The sequence below is a fragment of the Cydia fagiglandana genome, chromosome 1, assembly GCF_963556715.1.
Source record: "Cydia fagiglandana chromosome 1, ilCydFagi1.1, whole genome shotgun sequence".
NCBI classification, from domain to species: domain Eukaryota; kingdom Metazoa; phylum Arthropoda; class Insecta; order Lepidoptera; family Tortricidae; genus Cydia; species Cydia fagiglandana.
Genome location: NC_085932.1, coordinates 2,275,699 through 2,297,746, shown reverse-complemented (window position 1 = coordinate 2,297,746; position 22,048 = coordinate 2,275,699). Strand labels below are relative to the sequence as shown.

The following is a 22,048-nucleotide window of genomic DNA, read 5'->3' as shown; positions in this document are numbered from 1 at the left end:
AGGTTCGAAATGAATGCGCGTGCAAGTCAATGGAATTATTAAATTGTTTTAAAATAATAAACAAGTACGATTATGATCGTGTCTGTTTCATAAATCCAATTTGTTTACTCCGAAATCAAGCAATGTTACTATCCGGTATCCGGCCGGATAGTAGGTTACTATCCGGTATCCGGCCGGATAGTAAATTAATGGCCGGATACCGGATAGTAACCGGATATCCGGTGCATCTCTACCGGAGACATAAGTCAACCTACTCCATTTTTAGACTAAGAAATTTCCTGTGCCGTAGGAGTGCAAAGGTGTACAAGCTGCGTTTGACTTGCGTGTGTATCTATCGGCGGCCGATCGTAAGATCGGGCATATCGTGAAACGTAAAAATCTTTGACTCGTTTTCTGAGTCGACGGAGCCCCGCTACGCGGGGCTCCTATTTCTGGGCAGTTTGCCCTTCGGGCATCTGAAGCAACCTAACGAGCCTATCCTACCTATATATTGGTTTAATGTGACTATCGTCAAAACATTACGATCGGCCGCCGATATGTCGAACCAAACGCGCCTCGATATGTCGAGTTATTATATGTTTGTTAAAAGACCTCGCTAATGGGAAGAAAAGTACTTACGCTACGAGTCCAAAATTGTTAGCACCTCATGCCTCCTGAGTTTCTGGCTACGCTCAAGATTCTAAATTAGAATTTCACTTGCTCGGGATTCTAAATCGGCACTCGTAGCAAAATACCAAACTGCAATAATCTTGTTATACATTGTTGACGAAATACATGTATATAATAATTCGACATATGGTTACGTACATACAAGACTTCGAGAGGTTGGTGCAAAGCAAGTTATTTATATTTCGTCAACCACGCAAATTACGAATACTAAGTAGTTGGATTTTTAGGATTATAGAAAAAAACATTCGCGCTCGTTCAAAAAAAGTGCGTTAGTGGAAGGAAGTAGTAAATATAATTTATAGTATTTATACTCCAGTTGCCCCGCGTCTGCGGCTCGAAAGGTCGTGTTGTGTCGGAGCTGCATCATGAAATATGAAGTTTTAAATGTTTCGTGAACGTTGACGATTTTAACTTGCTTCGCTAAACAATACGCAGTTTTTTCTGTCGTTGATTTACTACATTTATTTGGATATTGGTGAGTTGATTAAAAATCTGAAGTCGATCTAATTGTACTGTACCTACATAAGCTTACATATTTTTATTCTCAATGCAAATAAAGTTCGTTACTTAATAAGTAGGTACTTACATTTATACAGTTTTGATCTGCAGACTAAGTATAAAAAGTTAACCGTTATTTTTTTTGCATATTATTACCAGCTGTAGGTAGGTAGGTAATTATGTACATAATTCAACTATGTTCTCGCAATAAAAAATATTGATTGATTGATTGATAGGTGTACAGTCAGCAGCAGAAGTCGCTATACACTCCAGGTGCTCAAAGAGAGGTAAACGTTTAAACTGTCAAAAAGTTGTTGGCTGTCATAGTAGTATTTACTTGTGAGCGCTTAACGTGTCACAAATATCTTAACAGTCGCTATTCATTAATTTCTACACTTACAACAAGTCATTGATACCTTAGCTGTCAAAAAACCAATGGTATCTAAGCGGTCAACGTGTCAAATATGTCTGAACAATATGGAAAAATAGACTTTAAAGCAAACAAGTATGGTCGAATATTGAATGAAAGATAGCCATGCTAATTTCAGGTAAAGCGTTTTGACAATCATCGAAAGCAGTACAGTCTTGTCATCACATACATCTATCTCACGTTTTATCCTTCAACCATTTGACAGGAGCCTCTCGGTCAACTTACTGCAAACTATTTCTTTTAACAGAATCGTCAAAAAAAAATAATAATAATAAATTGATTTTATTTCAGGCAAGCACCCATATAAAAAACACAAAAATTACCGATAAAATTTAAAATGTAAAATGACAAAAGTGTAAAAGAAAAAACAAGTTAAAAGTACAAAATCTGTTAAAACCAAAATTTAAAAATTACAATTTAAAATAAAATAAAATACAACTATTTCCGGTTCGCATCTTGATGCAGAGACAGCCAAAACCTACATATTGGACTGTTCAGATCCTCACTAATTATGGCAAGGATACAGTTCTCAGAGCTGCGCAGCCTACTCCAAAAGGACGCCACTCTGGACCGAATTACGGCAAAGAAATCGGGGACACGAGCCTCCGCAAACATACTCGACGCACTACACCACCTTGGCAACTTCATCAGGATTCTGAAGGCGTCGTTATATTGAACCCTTAAGGTGTTAATTGCTTTCCTGGTGAAGTTGGTCCAAAGTTGCCCCGTGTAAAAGCTTTGACAGTATGCTCTAAAGAGCGTCACTTTGACCTCGTCGGAGCATCCGCCAAACCTGCGCGCGAGCATGTTGCACCTCACTGATAAGGCTCTTCTCTCTCGCTCGATGTCTTTGTCGTCCTTCAGGTTTTCGGTTAGGATATGTCCGAGGTATTTAAACTGCTGCACCCTTCGAACAGGTACTCCGTTTAAAAATACGTCAAGTATCCTCTCCGGACCCTTTCCCGCCTTAAATACAAGGTATTCAGTTTTAGTACTGTTATACTTCATTCCGTGAGAAGTCGCATATTTCTCACAGTAATGAAGCAACCTCCTGAGGCCCTCAGCCGAGGGGCTGAGGAGCACCATGTCATCCGCATAGCTTAAACTATTAACGCAGACGCCACCTATGTGACATCCGACTCTGGTGCTCCTCAGCCCCACAATCAGGTCATTCACGTAAAGGTTGAAAAGGTCCGGAGAGGTTATTCCCCCCTGGCGAACACCGCATTCTAACCTATACTCGTTAGAAGTCGCTTCGCCCCATTTTACATAGTTCGTTTGGTTCTCGTACCAGTATCTCAACAGATTGGTGACCTCTGTAGGAACTGTAGTGTTCCTAAGCTTACTCCACAGTAAGTTATAATTGACCAAGTCAAAAGCCTTACTAAGGTCGAGAAAACATGCGTACACTGATGTTTCTCGTGTAGTGTAGTAGTTGACCGTGTGCTTTAGGCTCATGATGACTGAATCCGTTGAGAGACCAGGACGAAAACCAAACTGAGCGTCATCTATAATACACCCCTCCTGAATCAAAGGTTGCAGCAGCCGCTCAAGCACCTTACCGACCACAGTACCTAGAGATATTGGACGATAATTGCTGGCAAATCCCAGGTTGCCGGTTTTGTTTTTAACAATAGGCACTACAACCGTCCTCATAAGTGCATCCGGTAAGAAATTATACCGAATACACATATTAAACAGGTTGCATAGCCTAGTAGTAATCCACGGTCCTGCATGGAGAATGTGCTCAATACTTAGACCGTCGTATCCTGGTGACTTGCCCTTGGTCATCGCTTTTAAGACGCTAATAATGTATGTCAAAACGAATGACACACAGCGAAAGCTAACTGAAGCGGAATTTAGAGCCAATTGTCAAGGCACGTTGTGGTCTCAGTAACAGGCGTTTGCTTTTCAAAGCAGAGACCGCGGGTTCAAATCTCAGTCGTACGCACCTAGAGATTACAGCTTTTTATTTTTTTGGGTTTCATATCTATTATTAAGTTCATAATTTGTGTCTTTTGATTTTATGCTATATAATTTTTGAAGCTATGTCACTGTAGCGTATGTACGACTTTCTATCAGAACGTTGTACATAATAGGTTTGAACTCGCAGTGGGCGTTACTTAGATTACTCATGTGCGGAAAAAAGCGGCCAAGTGCGAGTCGGACTCGCCCATGAAGGGTTCCATAGCAGCAAGCAACAATAAAATTGCGGTTTACGATTTATGACGTATTAAAAAAAACTACTTACTAGATCTCGTTCAAACCAATTTTCGGTGGAAGTTTGCATAGTAATTTACATCATATATTTTTTTTAGTTTTATCATTCTCTTATTTTAGAAATTACAGGGAAGGACACACATTTTACCACTTTGGAAGTGTCTCTCGCGCAAACTATTCAGTTTAGAAAAAAAATATATTAGAAACCTCAATATCATTTTTGAAGACCTATCTATAGATACCCCACACGTCCTATACGTGATGATGAAAAAAAATTTTGAGTTTCAGTTGTAAGTATGGGGAACCCCCAAAATTTATTGTTTTTTTTTTCTATTTTTGTGTGAAACTCTTAAAGCGGTTCACAGAATACATCTACTTACCAAGTTTCAACAGTATAGTTCTTATAGTTTCGGAAAAAAGTGGCTGTGACATACGGACGGACAGATAGACAGGCAGACATGAGGGACATAAGGGTTCCGTTTTTTTGCTATTTGGCTACGGAACCCTAAAAATGGTGGTCTCTTCGAAAACTTACTAAATTAAATTAAAGGATATGAAAACAATGCATTTTATTAATTTCAGACATCTTATTTCAAAGTATTTTTTTTTTTATTATTATGAAGGGGCTTACTCATGGCCACAGACTAGCCGAGGCGTAGACGTGGCCTACGATGGACCTACAGAATCGATATTAAATAGAAATAGTCTTAGTTTTATTTTTCAAAACGTTCGGGGTTCGATTCCCGAGCTGAGTACACAATTTTAAATGTATGAATGCAGTTTTTCGTGTTACTAAAATCGATGACATGGTTCCTAACTAAGAAGAGATCGGTGTATATCTTATAGTGTCAGATTTTCCCATACTGGCCGATCTAAATGGGCCACCCTGTATAGTATATTTTAGTACAATAAGCGGGCTAAATAAATATATTAACATATATAATATGCTCTACGGTTTGGAAGAACAGCCGCATATGACAGTTAAAATAAAAAACCGATCATACTCGTAGAACCTACTTATTTATTGTCTAAGTTTGACACTTAACGATAAAATACTTCTTTAAGAAAGGAGGTGTCAATTCATAGCTGCGACAGTATTTATTTTAAAGTTAAACAGATAAAATGTTGATGCTTAGTTACCATTGAAATAACAACTGCTTAGCAACTGGTGGCACCCTGGCTGCTGACGTACGTGATTTGCAGTGCGTGTAGGTATTAATGACAGCAGCTTGAATTTGAGCGCTTAGTTACCACTGACATAATTCTAACCGTTATTGTCATTGTGATTAAATAAGGGTGTATGTGTTAAAGAAAAACTCAGAAGTTAAGGTATATGTGACGAACTGAAAGCCTAAGTGAAAATGACAACTAAGATGTCCTTATTTTTGTGACGATTGAAGTGTATATGTTTTCTTGGACAGCTTGCCCGCTCAGGTATATCTGCTGCTGACTGTACTTAGGTGTAAGACAAATTGTATGTCATAATTATCCAGATTCTAATACATAATTATCCAGAGGCTAATGGGGACTACGTTTGTATGGAGAAGCGCGAGCCGTCCTCCACTTTCCTCTTAATAAAATTAGCTTCGGACTAACGTACCTACTAGTTTACCACAAATTGGTAACGTTAGCAAAAAAGGCTTTCGTTAAAATATAATGTTTGCGTTATACAGTAACGTTAGCAAAAAAGGCTTTCGTTAAAAATATAATGTTTGCGTTATACAGGGTGGCTAAAAAATAATTGCATTCCCGTTGCCAGTGAGGGTTCGGAACTATACTGAGCAACTATGGGACCAACCCAGACATCGAGAAAATTTTTTTTGGCTGTTTCGTACATTTTGGTTGGTCCCTTTACTAAGGGAGGATACATATTTTTAACGTCATTGGTCTCATAGTAAATGTTGCTCAGTATTATCCCAAAACCTCCCTGGCAACACGAATGCAGTGATTTTTTAAGCCACCGTGTATACCTATTTTTTGTTTACAGTCTGTGGAAATTCAATGCTCATGCGGCTCATGCGCAATGTATGTGTATCATTAACGAAATGAGTTATTATTTACCTACTTTTGCACTATTATTGATCGCATGATGGTGTTTACCTTGTACGGTACCCGGGTTGAATACAATACGGTGTATCATCACATGCATCTCAATGCCAAATTGCATAACTGCTCTGTAGGCTGTAGCTGTGTAGGTCACAATTTTTCTGTGCTTCTTGCCGGTCCCATATTGGGATAGCCTCTTACAATTTAGGAGGTATATATTCATACATTTTGGTTGGTCCATTTTCTATGGAGGGTAAATTATTTTTTCGCGTTTTCGGGTTTGGTCTCATAGTAAAAGTCGCTCAGTATAATCCCAAAACCTCCCTGGCAACAGGAATGCAGTTATTTTTTAGCCACCGCGTATACAGGCACGCTCCGTGATTGTTTTGTTGAGCCATTAAGGGTTCTAGCTAAATTGGACATCCCATAGCGTAAGTATATTGTACGACCAATTTAGCTAGGACCCTAAATGGTTTGGACCTTTGTCAAATAGGTAGTAATAATAATTAACCGTACCTACACTCAGCCGCAAAAGTGCATGGCCAGTTTATGAATGAATTTTATTCAAAGTGTCCATTCAATTTTGCAGCTTGCTGTCTTGTTTTAAAGATGGGTGGATGCTTTCAGAACAAAATGGATTCGAGATCTCATGCCTTCTTGTTTCTGATGTTTATTAGCGTCGCCATCTCTGACAATGAGGGAAACACAACGGAACCGAGGTATGTAATAAATCAAATTTAATATGGACGCAAATAAAAATAAGTACTTATTCAATATTTTTTTAAATACGATAAAATAGACCGAGCAGAAGTTTTATATGAAAAACATCCTCTAAATTCTTTTTATCACAATTTCTAGCATTGGTTATCTAGGTCCTAGGTCTTCACTAAAACCTTTGGATTAATCTTTATAAATTTTATCAGTTAGTTAAACACTTATATAGTTAATTATATGCCAAAATTCCAAGGACATGTCCTTTTAACTGCCTCTGAATTAGCGCACAAGCACAACCTCGACTTAATAGATATATGTAGGTAGTCAAATTACGCCAAAATTAGCATACCTGCCTAGTATATTCTACCTATCTACAGCAGTTGTGTAATGGATGCGTTTATATACGGGCTGTCCCGTACAAACGCATTTTTATTTCCTGTGTTGCGACTTTCTTCAGCGTTTAAAGCAGGCGATTATTTTTCTGTGCATTTTTTTGACCATTTGTCATAGAAAAGGAAACTCTTATACAAATGGTAGACAATTTCATGGAATGCTCCAATGTGTAGCTCTGCAGGCACATTGTGATAATTTGAAAATTAAAAAATAATTTAAAATTTTTGAGCAAAGTAAGTACTTAGTTACATTTAACGTCAGTATAATTAACTAAAACATTCCAGGGTCACGGAACATCCACATAATCAAGAACAGTTATCCAACACAATCAATGAGTTCGGTTTCAAATTGCTGACGGAGGAGATGAAACGGAACGCGGACACAAACATAGTCATGTCCCCTACTGGTATCGCAGGTAAGAACCTACCTATCTATAAATAATCATTGACAATATGGGATGGCAAGAGCTTATCCCATTTGCGTCTCTATCGCTCTCAGTAAGTGTAGTAACAGTGCAAGAGCAATAGAGATCATTCAGATGATATACACGGTAGCTAAAACTGCATTCCCGCTGCCAAGGGAGGTTGTGGGCTTATTCTAAGCAACTTTTAGTATGGGACAAAACCCGAAATCGCGAAAAAAAATTACCCCCATAGAAAATGAACTAACCAAAATGCATAAAACAGCCAATTTTTTTTTTCGCGACTTCGTGGTTGGTCCTATAGTAAAAGTTGCTCATTATAATCCCAGAACCTCCCTGGCAACGGGAATGCAGTTCTTTTTCAGCCACCCTGTATAGACGATCTTTTAAATTCGATGTTTGCGGCATCCTAACGGCAAGCATAAAGTATGGTTCGAATAGACATCATAGTTAAGAAACGAATCTCGATGTTACTTATACATGCTTCATGCTTGTATTGTATTAAGCTCTCTGTGTCTCTTATTTTCCCGTTAAAAATGGTGACTCATCTGTGTTTACAAATGACAATGCAAATGCCGCTATGTCCGTCTGTTTTGCTTTTTATGAACATTATAATATATCAACATTATCAACTATCGATCGACCACCGTTCAAAAGCTGCCTATTGTAAAAGACGGGTAACTACGGAATCTTAAACTGAGCATGGCTCGACATACTCTTGGCCTATTTTTTTACATATAGGTAGCTATTAATCAGCTAATTTCCATATTAAACTCTCATATTTCTTTGTAGACGAGAAAAATCTGAAAGTGGCAACCCTATATTTATGTTACGGGATTCAATGGTCACAACTGTTTGTGACTTTTTGCCCACGTAAATTACGAGAAAAAATATTATGTTCTAAGGACTTTGTAGTATTTGACTTGAACTAAAACAAGAAAAAAATGTCTAAAACAAAAAATGGGCAAAGTTGCCTTTTGCGGCATTGTGCGACGCAGTGCCTACATATTATTATATTACTAGTACAGTATACAAGCAAATTATAAAAGCGGCTGAGGCTAAACGCCTCTTCACCCACACCATTATTCTCTTAACGATAAAGTTGTGTTTACTTGAACACCTCGCCCGCTTAGCGACTTTTTTTGCTGGCCGTAGGTACTACGGCATAAGACTGCATGTGTAACATGTGTGTTGCGGTTATTTAAACAAAGGAAATCCCTAACGGTAAACCACAAGACAATAAATTGACTAAATATGTAGGTATGTACCTATACTTATTTATGTTTAATGAATAGAAACGGGCAATTTTAACACAATTTCATTAACTATGCATTAGTAAATACGAGTAATTAGTTCAGGTTCGGTAAAGTAATATATACTTAGTCGCACGAAAATAGAGCACTAATCTTTTACTACCGCACTGAGTAGGTATGAAAAAAATTTTTGTTGCTGCGCTTGTAAATTCCGACATGACATGAGAGGGCCTACCGCGAACTACGTTCGACGACTTCGACGTGTTGCCTCTCTGGCGCACTTGTAAATTCGTACGTAAGTGAGACGGGCAGTCGGGGAGGCAACACGTCGAATGTGGTTCACGGTAGACCTTCTGCTGCGATGTGACGTTCTTTCCTGTTTGACTAAGAAACCGTAAAATAAATTAAAATAATATACATCTAATTTAACGACGCAAAAACCACAGGAATGGGGGTTTTCATAAATTAAGTCATTTCAAATTAGGGGGGGGGGTCTAGACATCGGATAGCAGATGGTAGCATGACGTAGGAGTTAACGGGGTCATTCGAAGCATGATTTTTTGGATGATTTTAGGGGACCCGTCGCCTTATTTTAGGGGTCACAAATCGATGACGTAATTTATGGACAGCCCCAATCCCCCACGCTTGATTTGATAAATATTTTGTAAAACTCTGCGTCAGGTCTCCTCTCGATGGCGCTTCTGGGTAGCGCTGGCAACACATACACGGAGCTGGCAACGGCACTCGGGTTTTCCCAAGGTAAAGTTTTTTTTTGTTTGCAAATGCGGGAATCACTGGCAGATAGTGGTGCGTTCACGATAAGTGAAAATGAAGGCGAGCGAACTTCCGAATGATTTTTTCGTGGGTTTGCGGGTTGGGTCATACACATTTTTTAGTAAACTCGTTCGCGTCTTTCCTGTAGACATCGGAAATTTAAGGGAACCTAAAGTTATAAGTAATTTTTACTCGGCACTTTTACGTGTGGGTTAGGTATATACTTACTTATTTTCAGTAGGAACTTGAGACTCAAATAAGAAAAACCGGGCAAGTGCGAGTCGGGCTCGCGCACGAAGGGTTCCGTACCATAATGCAAAAAAAAAACGAAAAAAAAGCAAAAAAAAAACGGTCACCCATCCAAGTACTGACCACTCCCGACGTTGCTTAACTTTGGTCAAAAATCACGTTTGTTGTATGGGAGACCCATTTAAATCTTTATTTATTGTGTGTTTCCTGGTTGCCCTGAAAACCAGCGCCATGACTAAGTATCTTAGTCATCGGCATATGCTGAGTGGCATCCATTTTGGTGTTAGAATATATTAGAATAAGATGTATTATAAGTAGGTTAAGTTTTATGTTTTACACCAAATAAAGTATTTCTATTCTATTCTATTCTATTCTATTTTATTCTGTTTTTAGTATTTGTTGTTATAGCGGCAACAGAAATACATCATCTGTGAAAATTTCAACTGTCTATCACGGTTCGTGAGATACAGCCTGGTGACAGACAGACGGACGGACGGACGGACAGCGAAGTCTTAGTAATAGGGTCCCGTTTTACCCTTTGGGTACGGAACCCTAAAAAAAAACGGGACATCTATGTATTACCTATACTACCTATTACCTACCTATAGAGTACTTAGTTAACTTTGATTGTATTGTCCGCAGAATTGACCTTTTTCTAAAATGTGTTTGACCCGGTTATATTTTATTAGAGTTCGTTTGATGTGTTATATTTTATAAGAGTTCGTTTGATGTGTTATATTTTATAAGAGTTCGTTTGATGGGTTATATTTTATTAGAGTTCATTTGATGTGTTATATTTTATTAGAGTTCATTTGATGGGTTATATTTTATTAGAGTTCGTTTGATGGGTTATATTTTATTAGAGTTCGTTTGATGGGTTATATTTTATTAGAGTTCGTTTGATGGGTTATATTTTATTAGAGTTCGTTTGATGGGTTTATTTTTTATTAGAGTTCATTTGATGTGTTATATTTTATTAGAGTTCATTTGATGGGTTATATTTTATTAGAGTTCGTTTGATGGGTTATATTTTATTAGAGTTCGTTTGATGGGTTATATTTTATTAGAGTTCGTTTGATGGGTTATATTTTATTAGAGTTCGTTTGATGGGTTATATTTTATTAGAGTTCGTTTGATGGGTTATATTTTATTAGAGTTCGTTTGATGGGTTATATTTTATTAGAGTTCGTTTGATGTGTTATATTTTATTAGAGTTCATTTGATGGGTTATATTTTATTAGAGTTCGTTTGATGGGTTATATTTTATTAGAGTTCGTTTGATGGGTTATATTTTATTAGAGTTCGTTTGATGGGTTATATTTTATTAGAGTTCGTTTGATGGGTTATATTTTATTAGAGTTCATTTGATGGGTTATATTTTAGTTCATTTGATGGGTTATATTTTATTAGAGTTCGTTTGATGGGTTATATTTTATTAGAGTTCGTTTGATGTGTTATATTTTATTAGAGTTCATTTGATGGGTTATATTTTATTAGAGTTCGTTTGATGGGTTATATTTTATTAGAGTTCATTTGATGGGTTATATTTTATTAGAGTTCATTTGATGGGTTATATTTTATTAGAGTTCATTTGATGGGTTATATTTTATTAGAGTTCATTTGATGGGTTATATTTTATTAGAGTTCGTTTGATGGGTTATATTTTATAAGAGTTCGTTTGATGTGTTATATTTTATTAGAGTTCATTTGATGGGTTATATTTTATTAGAGTTCATTTGATGGGTTATATTTTATAAGAGTTCGTTTGATGGGTTATATTTTATTAGAGTTCATTTGATGGGTTATATTTTATTAGAGTTCGTCTAAAAGCTAACAGTAAGGAACACAAAATGGCAAAAAAAATGCTGATGGTGGATTGGTGGATAATGCGTTCGCTTTACATAGGTAACGTAAACAAAGCAGTATATATAGAAGACATTGATCGGCCTTAAATATGTAGTTTGTTTGATGTGGACGCACCATCACCAAGGATAGGAAGTGCTTACCACAGACCACTGTTCGCGTTACTTCATATTTTAAGCGTAAAAATAACGCTTGTATTTATGGCTTATGGAACTTACTGTTTATAGGTAAAATACCTATATATATAAAAACATAAACACTCATTAATAGCTTCGTTTGAGCGGCTTCGTTTCTTCTTCGTTCTAGCTAAGTACTTTTAAAATTGTAATGATTTTGTACCAGGACAAGTTAAGTTTTTCGTTTGATATGACAAAAAACGCATATACATAATACATATATGTAAGTAGGTACGTATCTATAACTTTAACAATAATTTCAACTTTCTTGCCTTAAAACAAAAAGCTATTATGAATAGAATAAGTTTTTTGTGCCTAGATGTTGAATTTTATCGGACCTCTGTCCTCTACCAAATTTTGGAACTTCGTAAACTATATTTATAAGGCGTCACGACATCGTAGGGGGTCATTGATTAGGGATCCGCCCTGGTCCACGAGCGGGATATCGCTATAATGCATGCACTAGCACAGACTAAATAATAGTACTAGGTACATAAGACTCTCTCTAACAAAACGCGTCTGTTACGATCAGCACTGATATGGCCGTTAGGTGGCGACAGCGCCACGCGCGGCTTATGGCTTTCCCCAAAATTGGGGTGGAACGGATGTACTTTTAGCTACCTGTAGCCTGTAGCAAAGCGACGTAATCGCGGAGTGAGCCACGCCTGGCACTAGCTGTCACTGTTTCGCTTACACACCGGAGCGGCATGCAAATTGGCATCAGTGTGTTGTGTGTTAACCGCGTATTAATACCTACCAGATATTCTCCGAAACCGCGCGCACCACGAACGGTTCGGCTCGCTACTGCATCTCCTGAGTAACTCTACTACATACGCGGACGCCATATTGGTCGCGCCGCGTACACGCATCCGACCGCTGTACAGAGAGTTCCTACAACGCGTGTACCAAGGCGACGCGCGCGCTGTGGAGTTTACCAACGCGCCGTTGGCTAGAGACACCGTCAATGAGTAAGTTCATCATTATAATAGAAATTAAACTGTCGTGAGTATATACTAACATATCAACCCAACCGGTTATCTCATCGCGCGCGCAACGCACGACACAGCGTGCAGCAGTACGCGGCGCGCCGCGCTGCCATCGCGAACGCTATTACTTCATATGCACTGTTAGTAGTGTTAGTGCTTGAAAATGCAGACCTATTAGGCTCTCCGAAACATAATGTTGCATGAGTGACTAAATCTACGTGCTGTAATTTTTAGGTTTAAGTTCATTACAGGACACCTAAGCAGTGCCGTTTTACCACACAAGGTAAGGAGGCTCTGTGGCTCTGAGCCAAAGAGTATAATAAGTATGCTCTGAGCACCGGACCTTGTGTGGTAAAACGGCACTGCTCTGACTCATAATGATCTTTTCGTGCTGTAATAGCCTGTGTTCATCTAGAGCATTTTTGAAAATATTTTTTTAATTTTACTTCATAACCTACTCCCAAAATTTATTCATGAACTAATTAATTCATTAAGCGTCCATGCAATTTCGCAGCTCGTTGTACCTACAAGTCGTAAGAGACTCCATTCTAAAGTTTCTGATTTTTAGCACGGCAGCGCAAAATTTGGTGGTGCTTTGTATTAGCTAAAGTGATCTGTGGCACCGTGACAATGCGTGTCTGTTGCCTGTCACTGGCTTAACTGCCTCCTTTTCAGGTAGTTGACCTTCGCAATTACCATATTAGTCAGTTATTTATAGAATATGTATATGTAGTTTGAAAAGGCTAGGTACAATGGACTACGATCAAAAGTAATGAAAATGGAACGGGTCACTGTGTGTTTAAAATTCTATACAAATACGCCATTGTTTTGTGGGCATCGCCACCGCGAGGAAAATATTAAGTAGCTAAGTAGCTGATGTAAAACATTGCAAATCTAATCCAAATGATTTATGTTTTAAATATATCCATAATCATCGTTCAACAGTTATTCTACCAAGCTCAGATGAAGACAAACTTTATTCTAAGCTTTTCAAAGAAGAAAATATCGTGAGACTTTCCGAGGTGTAGTATTGTAAAAATGTAATTTCAGTCAAATGATACATTTCAGATGGATCAAAAACCACACAAAAGGGAAAATAGAAGAATTTCTGAAAGAACCGCTCCCAGTCGAGACGAAGGTTGTGTTGCTGAGCGCCCTCTACTTCAGCGGACAATGGATGAGTCCATTCTTGCCAGAACACACGAGGAAGTAAGTAAACACAGTGTAGGAACACGGTAAGAAACAGATACTTTACTTACAGATAGCTATTACTTTAATATGCTACTCCCTCCATGGCCTTATCGTGATATAGCGCTACGTTGTTAGGTAAGCCCTCGTATGCCGGAACGAGGAAACTTATTAGAAAAAAATAATCCAGGTATACGAAGAGATGAGTCATTGACACCGAGATCAAAACATTACAACTTTATTCTTTCAACTTATTAAATGACAGAAAAACTGAACTATTAGCGTATAAATGAGCCAAACAAAGCTGGCATCAGACTGGCTAAAGTTGACCTCAAGTGCGGCTAGAAGTTGTTGATGTCAACTTTGGCCAGTCTTTCTCCGGATCCACGAAGACATTCGGTTTCGAAACGAACCAAAAAAAGTTTAGTTAAATCAATGACTCAACGAGCGGCGTTTGTCATAATTTAGTACTTATAGGTAAAAAGCATTATTAATCCTATCCTCGAACGTTTTACAGGATGGCGTTCAAAACTCCCACAGGCGACGTTATGGCCGACATGATGTTGAATTTCGGACAGTTCCAATACACATATTCTGCTGAAGATGGTAACTTTTTTGAAGATGGTATCTTTATACAATTTAGTCGTTGTCGCAAACTGATACACAAAGGATTGCCGAAGGCTTTTACTGCTTTTACGAAGCTGTAACTGCTGTAATCTGAACGATTCGTTCAAACTCTGGCTCATAATTAGTTTCTCGGGACTTATGGACGAAGTACCATCATTTCATAAGTATTTACTTACTAGGTATAGTTCAGTAACTTCAGTATTCAGTAGTACGTACATATGAAGGCAGTAAATAATAATAAATAAATAAATATTATAAGGACATTCTTACACAAATTGACCAAGTCCCACGGTAAGCTCAAGAAGGCAATAAATTACTGAATACTGAATATTTCCCAAAACTGTGTAATCCCAAGGAAACCTCAATATATCTGCGTAATTATAATATTCTCATATATTTTCAGGCGTACAAATGATAGCTTTACCCTACAAAGACAACACAACCACGATGTACGTGTTGAAACCACTCAAAAAGCTTGCCCTACCAGAGCTCATGAATCGCCTGAACTACTCCAGAATCGACCAGCTCATCTCCAAGATGATTTATGACAGAGCGGTCATCAGATTCCCAAAAATGGATCTTAAGAACTCAATCCATTTAGAAGACAGCCTTAAATCTATAGGGCTAAGTGCGATGTTCTCTCCAACTGCGAATTTCGCTCTTATGATAGATACGGATAGAGATAATTCTAACGAGGAGTTGTTGACGAGGATCATTTTTGAGGATAAGTCCCAGCATATAAAAGATGCGGTGAACGGTTTGCCGAATCCGGGGGTGCATGTGGACACGGTGCTGCATGAAGTTAGGATCACTATAGATGGTAAGTGCCTAGGAGACATTCTTATTACTATATGTATAGTCTGCACACTATCTGCGAAAGTGATCTGTGTACGGTTGAATCTCTTAAGCCCCGTGGGAACTATTCATCATTTAAACTTGGAGTGCCCTCTAAGTTCTCTGAGCTAGTGCTGTCAGCTAATAACTGGGCCCAAGGAATATGTGTTAAATATTGGCGACAGAACTTTCGATCGGGCCGGGGGAAAAGCCGCGTCAGCGGCGCGCCCCCGGCATAAAAAACTTTTATGTTATTACCAAAATGTTCGGGGATTACGATCTAAGACTGACATGTTTGTTAAAAATGTTACCATTTGTAAGTTTGACATCATTGGCCTTACTGAAACCTTCTTGACAAGCTCCGTGCGCGACGGTGAGCTCTTCCCCAGTGGGTGGCGCGTGGCGCGACGAGACCGCGCGGGCGACGCTGGCTGGGGCGGGGTGCTGCTGGCCGCACGCGAGCGCTACTCAATACGTGTCCTTCATGACATTGATGGGCTTACCGCAGATATGGAGTTGTTATTTGCAACAATTACTTATAAGGATTTGAAATTTTTGTGTTGTGTCGTATATCTACCTCCAAGCTATAATGCTGAGCAGTATACGAATGTCATGACATGTATTGAAAATGCTGTATGTACCTATCCTGACTTATGTTTCTTATTGTTTGGCGATTTTAATCTAAATTCATGTTCGTCTAATGTAAAAACTGACTTTGATATTTTTTGTGACTTCTGTAAATTGACTCAGTATAATAATGTTTTTAACGACCACGGGGGCATGTTAGATCTCGTGCTGAGTGATTTAGATGGGAAACGGCTGTCGGTATATGCCTGTTCTGAAGAAATGCTAGTCCCGATGGACGCTTACCACCCACCCCTTGCGATTTTGGTGACATTTCCATGCGGCCTGCCTCCGCCGTCTGTGCCGCCGCGCCCACGCGCCACTTCTTGCCCTGACTGGAACTGGCGTAAGGCCGACTTCGAAATGCTTTATTCGGCCCTGCCCGCTATTGATTGGACCGATCTCCTAGCAGCTACTGACGTCGACTGCGCTACTGAAATCCTGTATGCCAAACTTTACTCTTGCATTAATCAATTTGTTCCTCTAAAAAGCCGCTCTAATAACCATTCTAAATACGTATACCCAAAATGGTTCACAGGGGAAATTATACGTTATATTAAATTAAAATACTTTCACTTGAAACGCTTTAGGCAGGAGGGCAAAGACTTCAACAGACATATGTTCAAATATTATAGATCACAAGTGAAATATTTAATTGATGAAGCATATAAACTTTACATTTAAAATCTACAATGCAGTATTGTTAACTGTCCGGGAAGGTTCTGGGATTATGTTAAAGACAAAAAAAGGGAACGACAACACAGTAATGAATCATTCTATGTCGATGGAAATGTGGTAAGTGGTCAGGGCGCTGCGGATGCCTTCGCTAATTATTTCAGCTCAGTATTTCAGCAGGATAGGCCGAGCCTGGACGCGGCGGCCGCGGCGCGTGGGGCATACATTTCTGGTGACTCCAGGTCAGTTTCCATTCCCTTCGTCTCTGAGTCTGATTTTAGGGCGGCTATTCGCAACCTTAAACCCCGCTCTTCGGGCGGGCCGGATGGTATCCCAGTATTTCTGGCCAAAGATTGTGCTGATACCTTGATTACACCTCTGTTGCACATATATAATCTCTCACTCAATCACTCCGCCTATCCAAATCGCTGGAAAACTTCTAGGGTGACACCGGTTCCTAAGGATGGTAACAATACAGATATAACCTCTTTTAGGCCTATAGCTGTTCTTCCTGTGTTTGGTAAAATATTTGAAATCATGCTTAACCGCCAAATAAGTCTACAGGTGGCTAATCGCTTGCATCCCAGTCAGCACGGCTTCCGTAAGTCGCGATCTACAGTCACGAATCTCGTTGCCCTCGCTGACTATGTCTGCAAAGAGATGGATGAAGGGCACCAGGTCGATGCTGCATATTTCGACTTCAGAAAGGCATTCGACCTGGTCGACAACGACGTCTTGCTGAGCAAGCTGGCGCTAGCGGGCTTCACACCAAAGCTATTAGATTTCTTTGCTAATTACATGAGTGGCAGGCAGCAGTACGTCAGGGTGGGCGGCTTCGAGTCTAATGACTACTGTACGCTGTCTGGTGTGAGTCAGGGCAGTACCCTGGGGCCCACTCTTTTTCTCCTTATGATAAATGACTTGCCGGACACAATCAGTGCTGCTAAATGTCTTCTTTTCGCTGATGACCTGAAGCTGTTCCTAGGCATTCGTAGTATTAGCGACAGCGCAGAGTTGCAAGCTGATATTGATGCTGCTGCCAGGTGGAGTGAGAGGAATCGACTTCCCTTTAACGTAAAAAAGTGTAAGGCGATCACTTTCTCGCGCAAACGTTCTGCTCTTCAAACTGGGTACAGCTTAGCGGGTTCCTCCTTGGAGAAAGTTAGCGAAATTCGAGACCTGGGTTTAATATTAGATAGTAAATTTGACTTCCATTCGCATATCAATAGTATTTGCAAGCAGGTCAGTAAAACCTTAGGATTTGTTATGAGAATATCCAAGCAATTTCACGTTGGAGTGGCTAAGGTTCTCTATAACGCATACGTGCGCAGTAAGTTGGAATATGGTGCGGTTGTCTGGGATCCATATGAGGACAAGTATTCCCTAATGCTTGAAAAAATACAACGAAAATTTGCACGTTGGTTGTATAAAAAAGCCTATGGATATTACCCTTACCTCTACCCTTCCATCTTTGTCTCGGGGATGGTTGGGCTAGACACGCTCGCATTGAGGCGGAAGTTGTTGCTTCTGGTGCACTATCTCTCAATCATTCACCACCAAGTTGATAGCCCAGAGGTGTTAGAGAAGATAGGGTTGTTGGTTCCTAGGAGGATACCGCGGGATGTGGACGGGGCGGTCGCGCCGCGTCGCCGGCCGTGTGTGTTGCTGCGGCCGTCCGCTCGCACATGTTACGCGAGGCACGCACCTACCACGCGTGCTTTATCATTTCTACATATAATGCTCACTCAACACGTTGACGCTGACATGTTCGCCGATCGTTTAGCAAACTTGTGCAAAACTGCTAGACAATTTTTAAATTTTCATACTGCATGACATTGCTGGTAACATGTATTGTAATCTGTTTTGACATTTAATTTACTTTATTTTTATTGTTTTACCCTATTTCTGATTTTAATTTCTTGTTTTCTTAGAGTGTACGTAAAATTATAATTTTAATTTGTATGACATTTTTATGTGCATGTTTTTATATTTTTGTATGTTTTTAATTGTTACTATTTTGACAATGTATCTGTTTTTCTAGCGTGTAAGTGATTTGGTCTATAACTGTAAGCTTACATTGTGTTCAATAAATAAAATAAAAATAAATAGTACATATGATCATGGAATTCATTCAAGAATCAAAACAAAGGTCTCGGTCAAAGTAAAGTTATAGGTAAAAGACGAGCCTGACTTTTACTTACAACTTTTTTTTCCTTCAATCAAATGCATTGAGTCCCAGTCCCAGTCTCATAATAAGTGTACGAATATTAGAAATTTGATCCATACAAAAGCAAGATCAATTGGCACCATTAAAAAGTAACTGAGCCTGTTGTCATACGCCAGCTTTCACTAGCAAATACATGTACCTATGTGAGCAATAAATAATTCCATGGCAATTTTAATGCAATAATGCGATTAGTGACAATAATAAGTACCTGACAATGGCAAAAGTAGACCATATGTCACTATCACAATGTAGTGGTTTTACGCATCCTGTTACAAGATAAACGTATAACCTTGCTCATTTAAAATGAATTTGATAAAAAATGGTTGTGATTCATTTGTTGAGGCACGTGTAGACTATGTGGCTCCCATAATTTTGATATAATTTAACAAACAAGCCATATACGACTGATATTTATTTTAAATATCTTTTTAAAGTGTCTCATAACTTTGTGACCTAAAACAATCTCCAATAGTATTACTGCAATGTTCTGCCGCCAGAGTGCAGCACTAATTTGTTTAGTAAAACATAGAGTAACTTATACATACTAGGCCATAAAAGTTGTTTTTTGACAAGTTTTCACTATGATATTGATGCACCAAGGCGGTTTGTTTACAGGTGGCCTACCGCGAAACGCAAAAATCGAGATTTTTTTTATCTGCCTCTCTATCAATCGCATAAGCAAGAGTGATATAATAGAGGCAGAAACCGAACTTTCGATTGTCGTGTTTCACGGTAACTAGGCCATGTGATTGACCTAGTGACGCATGATGTGTCATTGATGATGTCAATGAGGTTTGTTTACTGTATGTGCTAGTGGTGCCACCTACGCAGAACTTTGCCTAATATTCCCTATTTCTTTCCGTCCAGAATACGGCACGGAGGCGGTGGCGGCCTCTGGCGGGTTCCTGTCTCGCACGGCGGAGCAGTTCTACGTGGACTCCCCCTTCTACATGTTCATCAGAGACGAGAGCACCAAGCTAGTCACCTTCAGCGCTGCCATCTTTAATCCTACTCTATCTTAGAGGATAACCAAACGGAGACGCCATGTCTGTCATTTTCGGTACAAAATAATCTGCCGATTTTTGTGTAGGAGGGGCACGTCAAATGTATACGGAACGTAAAAATAGCCATGTCAGATAAATGTCAGCCCATACTATGTGTATGACCATTGGCCGCCTATTTTCGAAAGAAGGGAACGCCTGTTAATACCAACTCCGTTTGACTGTCAATTAGAAAAAAACACGCACTCGAACGCCTTGACAATAGAGGCGTGTTTAGATATTTGTGAGCACCTTGCCGGATACGGTATATCTGATGGCGATATACGTACTTAAGTTTTAAACAGGGATTTAGCTTTAAGGAGTTAAAATCTGTTTTATACTGATTATAAATGTTTATTCTGATAAAAAGCTTTTTAATTTTACAACTATACTATACAACATAATGCTAATCTAATAATATGCGTATTGAACATTTGTATCTAGAGTGTCTACCTTTCTCTACTCTACCTCTACTAGGTACTCTAGGTAGGTTACCTCTGTTAAATTAATAATGATCAGTAGTTCATACATGAGAGCAGTGGCGGATTTGCAGTCTTTGCCGCCCTAGGCCCCAAGCCTTGTAGCCGCCCCTTTCTCAGCATCAGCACCCATCATATTGACTACATTTACATCAGGCAACGAAAAGATATATTATAGAGGGAAATGCATGGTTGGGACACATCTTTTACTTAGTAACTTTTTTGGACTCGTTAATAGGAGGTGAACATATCAAAAATAGGGGGGCTTTGGTTTAAATGTCACATTTTTCGGTTTTTCGCTTATTATATCTCACAAATTATACGTCCTTGTGACATGATCATAGGAACATAGGTTTTACGAAAAAAATAAGCAAATATTTATTCATTTTAAGTGACAGTTTTACCAATAACACTGACTTTTTATGTACCTACAAAAACATTCAAAAAATCTAAAAAAGAAATATAAGAAAAACATTTTTTTTTTGCCTATTTTCTTTTGAATAACTGCTAAACAATTTATCCTAAAATTATAAAAAAAAATATTTAAGATTCTTACAATGAGCTCTTTGATTTGATATGTAACACGATATAGTTTGAAAAACTTTATTTTGAAATTTTCTCATTTACCACCCAAAAATGACCTCCATATTTAAAATTAATTTATTTACGTTACACGTCCATCGGGTTATTGGGTTACAAACTTACATATATTATGTGTGCCAAATTTCAACTTAATTGTTGTCCAGCAGTTTCGGAGAAAATAGGCTGTGACAGACGGACAGCCAGACGCACGAGTATAAGGGTTCCGTTTTTTCCTTTTGAGGTAAGGAACCCTATAAACGGGGAAAAAGCAGGGAACAAGGCGCGAAGGCGTCAACAATATGCGAAATCGACGCCACACTCGCGTTCCGGGCTTCGCGCACAAGTGTGGAGGGCCCTCCAGATATCGTAAAAATTGTAGCTTGTAGCAAATTTAGCCAACTTTCATTTTGTATAATGATCAATTGATCATGTCGTTAGAACGCATAGTTTCCGAGATATAAGCGAAAAACTGAAAAATGTGACCTTCAAACCTCTCTCTTCCCCCGGCTCAAGGGCTATGGCCGGGGACTTTTGATATGTTCACCTCCTAGATAGTCCAAATAAAGTTAGGTACAAAGTCAAAAATTGTGTTTCAAGCATTTCCCTCTATAGGTACCTATTTATGAGAATTCGTTGCCTGGCCTAATTTTGAGTTATTTTTTGTTATCATCAGCGAATTTTTTGTCAGAATTTGCCGCCCCTAATATCTCGCCGCCCTAGGCCCGGGCCTACTGTGCCTTATGGGAAATCCGCCACTGCATGAGAGCATAAACAAACTCAAAATAAGGTATATTCGGATAATTACGAATGTCAAAAACCGTTGGAAAATTCCGAAAACGGACTCTTATTATGATGGGATTTTGGATCATTTTCATCTGATTTTCGGAATTATCCGACATACGAAATTACCCGAATACACCTTAAAGTTATTTTTATAAATGTAAATAATTTCATTAGGTATACTATTGCTACCAGTTGCGACTTAGTTCCATATTTCAAAAACTTTATTATAGTTAATCAAATTCTTCTATACTTATTAAGTTAATTATAGATACAGTACATTCTGCTTCAATCATGTGT

The 22,048-nt window shown here is 38.8% G+C and overlaps 1 protein-coding gene across 2 annotated transcripts; it reads left to right on the top strand.

Annotated features, from left to right (window-relative positions):
* The first annotated feature begins 994 nt into the window (after positions 1–994).
* LOC134674618 (serine protease inhibitor 28Dc-like) lies at positions 995–21,204 on the top strand. 2 transcript variants are annotated; one of them, XM_063532841.1, is made up of 9 exons: positions 995–1,144; positions 6,491–6,582; positions 7,255–7,385; positions 9,326–9,403; positions 12,467–12,674; positions 13,761–13,901; positions 14,398–14,486; positions 14,911–15,327; positions 19,735–21,204. In XM_063532841.1, the coding sequence occupies exons 2-9, from the start codon at positions 6,497–6,499 to the stop codon at positions 19,887–19,889; spliced, it is 1,305 nt and encodes a 434-aa protein (XP_063388911.1). In that variant the 5' UTR covers positions 995–1,144; positions 6,491–6,496; the 3' UTR covers positions 19,890–21,204. The 2 variants fall into 2 exon arrangements, with proteins under 2 accessions (XP_063388911.1, XP_063388841.1); XM_063532771.1 differs by having other exon boundaries at positions 6,453–6,582.
* Positions 21,205–22,048: the final 844 nt, after the last annotated feature.